This window comes from Curcuma longa, chromosome 10 (genome assembly GCF_044706935.1).
Source record: "Curcuma longa cultivar G26 ecotype Majalengka, Jawa Barat chromosome 10, ITB_CL_G26_1.1, whole genome shotgun sequence".
NCBI classification, from domain to species: domain Eukaryota; kingdom Viridiplantae; phylum Streptophyta; class Magnoliopsida; order Zingiberales; family Zingiberaceae; genus Curcuma; species Curcuma longa.
Genome location: NC_133870.1, coordinates 3,607,259 through 3,617,057, shown reverse-complemented (window position 1 = coordinate 3,617,057; position 9,799 = coordinate 3,607,259). Strand labels below are relative to the sequence as shown.

General features: G+C 40.2%; 1 protein-coding gene across 1 annotated transcript; it reads left to right on the top strand.

Moving 5' to 3' along the window:
• Nucleotides 1-277: 277 nt before the first annotated feature.
• LOC141835773 (NADPH--cytochrome P450 reductase-like) lies at nt 278-3,979 on the top strand. The gene is made up of 16 exons (XM_074723145.1): nt 278-686; nt 766-825; nt 935-1,011; nt 1,096-1,237; nt 1,316-1,422; nt 1,537-1,731; nt 1,808-1,900; nt 1,992-2,220; nt 2,320-2,403; nt 2,489-2,640; nt 2,721-2,817; nt 2,902-3,051; nt 3,140-3,217; nt 3,309-3,431; nt 3,516-3,629; nt 3,734-3,979. Exons 1-16 carry the CDS (start codon nt 351-353, stop codon nt 3,812-3,814), a joined length of 2,118 nt encoding a protein of 705 aa, XP_074579246.1. The 5' UTR covers nt 278-350; the 3' UTR covers nt 3,815-3,979.
• Nucleotides 3,980-9,799: the final 5,820 nt, after the last annotated feature.

The following is a 9,799-nucleotide window of genomic DNA, read 5'->3' as shown; positions in this document are numbered from 1 at the left end:
CTATTAACTTACAAAGACCGGCGCCTTGAGTTGTTCATGCCATACGCTACTGAAAGTCAAAGTCAACCTGTCGACGCCTTTGTTTAATTAAGCCCTGATCATTTTCAGACGCGTTCATTTGTGCATGCAACGCCCGATTGGAGACGCTGCTTATTGTCCAATTATTTTCGATCGGTTATGGCCACAGCTCGATCGAAGAGGACTTGTTCAACGACCAAATTGTATGGGAGTTTATGGGAGCTTCACACGCTTCCCATTTAAATTGCTTCTCCCTCCGGCCCTGAACTGAACTTCAGAGGAAGTATCAGCGAACAAGAGAGCGAGAGATATTTTCTGCCAGGTCGAAGAAGATGCAGCCCGCCGACGTGGAAGTTTCCCCACTCGAGCTCATGTCGGCGATTCTGCAGGGAAAGCTCGATGTGGGGAAGCTGCTTCTGTGGGCTTCGAAGGCAGTCGAGAGCCCGAGGCTCATGCAGGCGGCTGTCTTGGTCGGATGCTTCGCGGCGTTCATACTTTTCTGGAAGAAGACGGGCAACAAAGAGCCGACCCCGGTGGTCGCGGCGGCGACGCCGGCTCAGAAGCGGCCGAAGAGGGTCAAAAGCAACGTGGATTCTGCGGATGAGGCAAAAACGAAGGTGACTTTGTTCATCGGCTCGCAAACCGGCACCGCCGAGAGGTTCGCCAAGGTTAGTTTTTGACCGATTCTCCTTTTGCGATTCCTGAAATAATTAAGATATTTTGATCTGAAAATCGAGGCTTGAGCAGACTTTGGCGGACGAGGCCAACGCGCGCTACAAGAAGGCCGTCTTCAAAGTTGTTGAGCTGGTGTGTCTAATGAGTTCAATTCAGTGAACTCAATTTAATTTTTTGGATAAATTTTGAGCCGATTTTATTGTTATTGCTCATGAATCTTCCTGCGTTGTTGATTTGCTAGGATGATTATGCATTTGAAAACCACGAGTATGAAGAGAAGTTGAAGAAGGAGTCTCTCGCACTGTTCTTCTTGGCAACGTCAGTCCAAACTCTGAAACTCCTTCCGCCATGCACTTTCTTTTTAAGGTTCTTCATTTCTGAATTGGTTGATATAAATTACAGATATGGAGACGGTGAACCCACCGATAACGCTGCGAGGTTCTATAAATGGTTCTGCGAGGCAAACGAGAGGAACGTTCACTTGGAGAACCTCCAATATGCTGTTTTCGGATTGGGAAGCACACAATATCAACTGTACAACAAGGTTCCACCTTGGTTCTTAATTTTTCTCTTTTGTTTTCAATCTTAGTCTGAAAATAAATAAGGTCTCTGTGCGATTCAGATTGGTATAGACGTGGATCGAATTCTTGCTCAGCAAGGTGCAAAGCGAATTCTTCCTTTGGGGCTCGGCAATGATGAACAGTACATCGAAGATGACTTTGTTGCATGGTGCGTTTTAAGGAAGAAACAAAAAGATCTAAAACTAAAACCACTCGAAAGACTTGATCTTGTTCATCCACCACAGTCTCAACACCTTCTTCCATTGAACCTTTGTTGCTGCAGGAAAGATCAAGTTTGGCCAGAGCTTGATAAGTTACTCTGCAGCGAGGAAGATCTCGCCGGATTATCTACTGACTATGTGGCCGTCATACCGGAATACCGCACCGTGTTCCTAGAACGTGGAGATGCTCCCCAAATGGAGAGGAAACCAAGTCTTGCAAATGGCAATTCGGTTTATGACCTCCGTAATCCTTGCAGGTATGCAACAAAAGCTAGTCAAGAGCAACTATTTCTCTTGCAAGAATCTAAAGCATGATGGATGGCATATTTCTAGGGTCAGCGTGGCTGTAAGGAGAGAGCTTCATACCCCACTTTCCGATCGTTCATGTACTCATCTGGAGTTTGACATTTCTGGAACTGGCCTCAAGTAAGTTCCAAGGAGCTCATTCATTAGAGTTGTTTCATTTAGAGATCTCACCGATACTAAAACTAAAGATTGGTATTCAAACTTTCAACAGGTACGAAACTGGTGATCATGTTGGTGTGTTTTCAGAGAATACCCCTGAGACAGTGGAGGAGGCTGCAAGGCTCTTGGGATATCCAGAAGATACATACTTCTCCCTGCATGCAGAAAAGGAGGATGGAACACCCCTTAGCGGCAGTTCTATTGCACCTCCATTTCCAACACCTTGTACTTTGAGAGATGCACTTGCCAAATATGCTGACGTTCTGAGTTCTCCGAAAAAGGTAGACATTCTGATGATGCAGTAGAGCCTAGAAATCGATCTAGTTTCTTAGTTTGTTACGATGTTAATTAATTATGAAATTGCATATCATGGATTCCAGCCTGCTTTACTTGCTCTGGCTGCTCATGCTTCTGAACCAACTGAAGCTGAGAGACTCAAGTTCTTGGCCTCTCCAGCTGGAAAGGTGAGCATATATTCTATTTAGTTTGCATTGCGATGATTCGGATGCGATGAACGATAAATTGACCACAATTCAACTGGCCTTTCAGGATGAATACAATCAATGGATCGTTTCTAGCCAAAGAACTATTCTTGAAGTCATGTCCGAATTCCCTTCTGTCAAACCTCCTCTAGGAGTTTTCTTTGCAGCGATAGCTCCTCGCTTACAGCCTCGTTACTATTCGATATCTTCTTCTTCGAGGTAACAATTTGATAGCACTTGTTCATTCGTCCAGAATTGCTCATGGTAGCATCGGATTCACTGTTCTGTTCTGTATTCAGGGCTTCACCTTCGAGAATTCACGTCACATGCTCATTAGTCTATGAAACTACACCGACGGGAAGGATTCACAGAGGAGTTTGTTCTACCTGGATGAAGGCATGCGATCTCAATTGTCTCAATATATTAAGATCTTTAATTACTTCTTTTTCCTCAAAATTGTGTCAATATTTTGATCGACAGAACGCAACCCCACAAGAGGAGACTCAAGAGTGTAGTCAGGCTCCCGTTTTTGTGAGGCAATCGAACTTCAGATTGCCTGCAGATACCTCGGTTCCGATAATCATGATCGGCCCTGGCACAGGCTTGGCGCCCTTCAGAGGCTTTTTGCAGGTTCGACACATGTGTGTGCCATTTTTGAGAATTCAAGAAAGATGTTGATCAGCTGCCTAAAACATTTGTGGTTAATTTGTGCTCTCAGGAAAGGCTTGCTCTCAAAGAGGCTGGAGCAGAACTCGGTCCGGCCCTGTTCTTCTTCGGCTGCAGAAACCGAAAACTGGTATTGATCAAACAGATCATCATCACTCATCACTCCAATCTGCTATATATAGCTTCTAAATGCACATGCACATGGACGATCATTCATGCAGGACTACATCTATGAGGAAGAGTTAGATATGTTTGTGAAGGCAGGAGCTCTTTCCGAGCTCATCGTAGCTTTCTCCCGTGAAGGTCCAAGCAAAGAGTACGTGCAGCACAAGTTGTCTCAGAAGGTAAAAAATTCATCAAACTCTTAACTTGCAATAATTGGATCGAGTAATTGGCCACTGACAATATATAATTGTTGGTTGTATCAGGCTGCACAAGTCTGGAGCATCATCTCACAGGGCGGCTACATCTATGTCTGTGGCGATGCCAAGGGAATGGCCAGAGATGTCCACAAAGTTATTCACACCATAGCTCAAGAACAGGTAGAAACTGAAATTCCTTCATCGAGGAAAGAAAGAAAGAAAGATCAATCAATTCCTTCATTGTTTCTGACACATATATACATGTTGAATTGGATGGATCTCAGGGATCACTGGAAGGCTCCAAGGTTGAGGCCTACGTAAAGAGTCTTCAAATGGAAGGGAGGTACCTTCGTGATGTGTGGTAGTGGCTAATAAGGCTCTATATATGCTCAGCTGAAGAAAAGAAAGAGAAATAGTTTTGGACTAGGAATAACAGCTTGAGCTTCTGCGGTTGTTTAATTAAAGCCTATGGAACTACCTAGCTCTTCCTTATTATTAAGCATGCATATTTTTATTTATATTTTTATACATGAATGATTTTTTTCGTAAGGTTAACATCAATATAATTGCGCTCGAGATGAATAAGTACATCCTATTTGTTCTTTCAGATGAAATTTGTATTGTTCAGTGCTGTAATATTTTTCTACCTGAGTACCTGAATGATGATGATGCAAAAATAATTACTACGCAATTGGGCAAGAACTACTAGAGATACTAGAGAAATATAAGTCGCCGCAAACAAATGGGATTGACTGCACTGAAGTTCCAATTACCAAGGCTAAGTGTAACAAATAGAGTCCCAATTTGCAAGGAGCTCGTATCAAAGTGGGTTGAGGTCGATTGAGGTATAAGTAGTTCATCCCAATTGAACATGTATGAGATTGATGGTCTTCAAATCTTGAGGTTGTAAAGTGTTAGGATTGGCCCGGTGCATTGCGCGTGTTTATGCGTTCCAAAAACGTATACAGTGAAAGAAAAACAGATAATAATCTAAATTATTACAACACTTGCAAACACGCATGCAAGATACAACACAGTTTGTTAAATAGCTGAAAAAATTAAAATTTTCAGAATAACAAATTTATTCTACGTACCTGACATATGACGTTTAACGGAAATGACATGAACTGAACAGCTTCCTCGAAGTCTGTCTCTATCGGTGATCCACGTCAAGTTTTGTCGGGACAGCTTCTCAAGCACGAGTAAAGTTGCTGGTCGCGTACTAGCCATCAATCAGCAACGATCGATACAAAAGAATACCCTAATATCGGAAACGTACAACAACACACGTTGCATTCGTTTCCGGGGTTTTCTAACGATCGTCGGTAATCTGATTCTGGCGATGTTACAAAGACGAATTACCGAAACCTTTCCGGTGATGATGGTGACTCCCAAACTCCGGGCTCCGGCAGCAAGGAATTGATTCCAGCAGCAACTCCGGCGATCTCCTTCGGCTGGCGGCAGCAAGCAACAAAGAAGGTCCAGCAACTATCAGCCAACCACCACACGAAGCTCCGGCAGCACTGGAGGTTTCCGGCGACCGGAAAAGCAAGAAGAAGAACCGGAACAGGGTCTTCTTCTTCCTCGAGATTCGAGATTGGGCTGAAACAAGGGCAGGGAGGTGACAGCAAGGAAGTGGCAGCAATGCCGAATCGAATGCCAAAAACCCTAGCACCAGCCGGATTCCTTGCCTTTCTTGCTCGCCGGTAGATCATGGAGGGAGATCAAATCTTCTTCCTTTTTCTTGCGTGATCAGCAGCAATCAAAGATTGGTTGCCTTCTTTGTGTGCGCGACGGCTGGAGGAGAAGATCCAATGCCTCCTTTGCGCGAGATCCGGCGACCAAAGATGTCCTTCCTTTCTTGGCAGTCGGCGTCGGGCTGGGAGGAATCGCGCGTCTGCGCGTTTGAAGAAGGAAAGGAGGCGAACCCGGAGAAGCTTGAACCGGGTTTAGGTTTTCCTTGAACCCGGTTCAATGCTTTAGGATTTGCTTGATTTGGTTCAACTCGAATCAGGTCCGATTTGGTTCAACTTGGTTCACAACCAAAACATTCAATCCAGCAACCAAACAAATTTCGATTTGATTCAAATAAATTTTATTTGTTTCGTCTTCTCAAGACGTAGCCTGTCATGCTTTCCATTTTACCAAAATGCCTTCCAACACGAGCCAAATTAAGTTGGTTAATTCTTGGTTCAAAATCAACTTGCTTGGTTCGATAACCATAACATTTCCGATTTTGTTTATTCCATCTTCGTAAGACGAAATCCATCATTTTGCCTTTGTCCGATCTAACCGAATTTCTCTTGTTCTGAGAATCCAATTCCCACACTCATTTTAAGTCCTTCCAAGAAACTTGTAGTGCGTATAACCCAATAGATTTTCGATTATGTTGGTCGTCCGTAATTAACCCTTAATTTCATATCGATCATGAGTGGTACCTAGTAGTACATCATGATCCTCAATTGACCGAAAAAATAACAACTGATTTCAGAACAATTTCTAAACCTTTTAGCAGCTAATGAAACGTGTCTCGTTCTTTTTACTGTCTTATACCCGCTTGGTTCAGGACATGGTCTGTGTGTGTCAGTCCCCGCTAGGCTGACTACGTCACACCTAGCCAAAGCTTGCTTCTTTGTTCTGCGGATTCGAGTTACTCATACACGTGTCCAAGAATATCATGTTCTTGATATGTGTTGCTTTGGCCAAAAACTTTTAGTAACAATCCAAACAAGCGGCCGTAGGGTATACGTCTCTTTTACAAAGAGCGGTGAATCCTCTGTGGGCTATTCAAACACCTTCGGGCACTTCAACTTATACCCAATCATCTCGAGTCCACACTTCCTTGGAGATGCTTACTTAAGATGTCAAAGTATAAGCTTCCACGACCAAGGTGACTTGAATACCACAAGTCTAAGGAAACTCACACTTAAGCTGCACTAAGATCTTCATTGACATGCAGAAAGAATCATATGAAGTCTCACGGCAAGTCACTCCAATAAACTAGTTACCTTTACCTAGCATCCACGTTTAACTCTCAACATCCAATGTCTCCAACTAGTGAGAACTACTGCCAGGTAAACCAAGGAGTATAAATGTGCTAGTCTCAACAGAATCGATGACGTCCATGTTCATCAATTCATCGACTAGGGATAGTTTCAATACTTTCATAATTACATATGTAGAGAAACTCACAGTTTGTGATCCAATCACAAATTCTCTCATGCTATGAAATGTATTGTGGCCGTTCAGTGAACAAGTTTAAGATCCAATCAAACATATACAATATTCACTTAAACAGTGAATTTCTACTTATTCAATAAATAGTACAATCATAAGACGATTGCCTTAGAACACCTCCCAAATATAACATAAAAGGTTGTTACAAGGTATAGTTGTTCAGTTGATAGAAGTGGTGGAACAATTGGAGGAGAAGGAGAAGGTTCAAACTATATTTTCTTCACTTTGACATAGCGCACATATATATTATGAGGTTCCATAGTATGAAGACCAATGCTCGTTAAGAAATACGAAGACTAATGTCACAAGACCCTCCAAGATTTGTCAACAAAGTACATTTAATTTGATGATATGTTGTACAAAGTGTTGTTCTCTTCAACAAAAAGATAGAATCCGTCATCCCAACAGCCCCACACGGTTAGTCCCACGATCATTTGCGAAAATAGAAAAAAAAAAGATAACAAACAGTATAAAGTGTTGTTCTCAAAGTATGAGAATGTGCCCCCGGAGCTATAGTATAATGATAAAAGGTGGAACGAACTCTCTAGGTAATGAAGACTCAAATCTCACCCAGGGCACATTGTACTTGGAGAGTTTACAAAACTTGTGATGTTGAACTGTCCGTCAGGATCCATTTGTGCTTCATGATTTATCCTGATAACTTTTGAAAAAATTTTATGGCATCGGTACTGATCATCTTCAAAATTAATCGAATCATAAAAATGAGATATCTAGATTATCAAAAATATTTTTAAAAAATGACGCATGGACATTGGGGACATTACCCTCAAGGGATGGGAGAAATTTTTTTTACGACAACAAGTTAACTATTTCTGTATGTACGTAAAGGCTAAATTGTTAAGTCTCAAATGAGTTAGCTTACGAGGGGTGAATATACACTTGCTCAAAGTCATTGCTCTTCACATATAAATAAATTAAAGGTAAATACAACATTAGTACACAAGTGTGCTCGTGTGTAAACTATTGATCATGTCAAGTATAACTACACAATATAAACAAAGACAATAAACTAAAGTGCAATACTAATACAATGCATGTAATTCTGGTCTTAATTATTTTAGAGCCGATGATGCATCTACTGTGTCATCCTCAAATAATTACACTAATCCGTTCTTTCAAAAGAGTTAATGAATGAGGTAAATCTCTACAAACGAGGATGACCTCATGAACCAATAAATAAGATTTCACAAGCTTAGTAAGCTTGATTTTGTACAAGGATTTCTCTCAACAACAAGAACCTCACCTCTCCTTAGAGATAAGAATTGAAGTTATGATAATAAATAAATTTCTTAGAAAACTTCAAACTTGTTTAAGCCTGACTTTTTAAAACTTAGGTTATTTGAGAAAAAACATTTGCTTAAAAGATTTTTCAAGAGTTTACATACAAATCCTCCAATAAATACATTTTAGCCACCTCTGGTCGATTGGAAAAGTCTTCTAGTCGGCTGGAAGTTCAAATATGAGCATCAGACAACAATGGTTATATCATCAGTCAACTAAATTAAGTCTCTAGTTGATTAAACAACCATCTAGTTAGCTGTTGCAAGTTTTGGAGAAACTATATTTCTTTATGGCGAAGGTGAATCATGTTAATGAGATAAACTTTCGCTTTGTAGATGAGTTAATTGACACTATTGGGTGATTAACCAAATCCTTAGATAAAGTTATAAAGAAAACAAGCACTTAAAGATATTTGTGTCTACTTTAGAAGATAAAGTTAGTTCATGTTATTGGTGCAATGGATCTCGAGTTAAAATTAATCAAGTTGACCAAGCTCGATTAAATAAACTTTAGTTGACTCAAGTTGAGTTTTGATGTTTAATTAATATATTAGTTGACTGAGTAAGACTTCAACTAGATCAAGGTTAATTGATCAGATACTTGATAATAGAAAAATCCAAGTGGATCATGGTTGACTGGACACTTGACAATCGAAAGTTGATAAGAAACAAGTCCAAGTGAGTCATGATCAACCAGACATTTAATGGTCAGAAACAAGGAGTGAAGTCCAAATGGGTCATGAAGGACCGGATACTTAGTATGAGAAACAAAATCTAAGTGGATCATGGAGAACCGAACACTTGGCATGAGATATGAAGTCCAAGTCGATCAAAATTAATCGTACACTTAGCGTGAGATGGATGAAGTCCAAGTGGATCATGAAGAATCGACCACTTGGCATATCGATGAAATCCCTAATAGGTCGGAGAGGACTGGATATTAGACAAGTATAAAAAGTCCTAACAGATCATAAGGGATGTTAGGTGAGTTAGGGAAGTTCTAATAGGTCCAAATAAATCAAGAAAAATTGGATGCTTGATAATTATAAAGTCCCGACATGGGAAGGTTGATCGGACGTTGGACAACAGAAAGTCTCGACAGATTACGGTTGACTGGATGTTGAGCAAAGGAAGTCCTAATTAGTTTAGGTCAATCAAATATTAGGTAAGATAAGAATTCAGCCTTGGTAAGACTAATACAAGAGTATTAATCGATTGATAGGGTGTACCGATCAACTAATGAACTCTAAATCCCAAATCAAGATTTGAGAGGGCAAAGGGGTATGCTACACAATCAGTCAATTGATGAGTTTGACCGATCTATTAGTAGACACTAATGGGTTTAAACAATCGAGTGATGACACTGTAGTAGGGAATATAAAATTTGAAACTTAATTGATCATGATCAATTGACTTATGTTACGTACTATTCAAGCAAATAGAAAATTTGAAACTTGACTGTTCAACTTAATTGATGGCGATCAATTGATTGTTAGGGTTATCAATTGTCTGATGTTAAATTGGATGAAGTCGTTGAACAAACAGGTCAAAGCAATGGTCGAAAATATAAAGGATCAATTAATTGATGGAATACGACAGTCAATTGATTAGTGAAAATTAGTCCAATAGCAATCCTATAAAAAAGAGTTTCAAGGAAGATTGAAAATACCAAATCTTCCGAGTTTTGAAGGAGAAGTATATTTGTTGCATTTCATATCTTCAGGAGACAATTTCGAAGTTATCTAACAGTGAGCAAAATAAAGAAAGATCATTGTATAAATTATAATTTACGTTGTATTTTAATTTTTCTTT

Bases quoted from the DNA above. Each gene is read 5' to 3' on its own strand.
- LOC141835773 (XM_074723145.1), top strand. From the start codon at position 351: ATGCAGCCCGCCGACGTGGAAGTTTCCCCACTCGAGCTCATGTCGGCG. The intron at 826-934 runs GTGTGTCTAATG...TTGATTTGCTAG, and splicing joins TCTTCAAAGTTGTTGAGCTG to GATGATTATGCATTTGAAAA. The intron at 2,221-2,319 runs GTAGACATTCTG...CATGGATTCCAG, and splicing joins TTCTGAGTTCTCCGAAAAAG to CCTGCTTTACTTGCTCTGGC.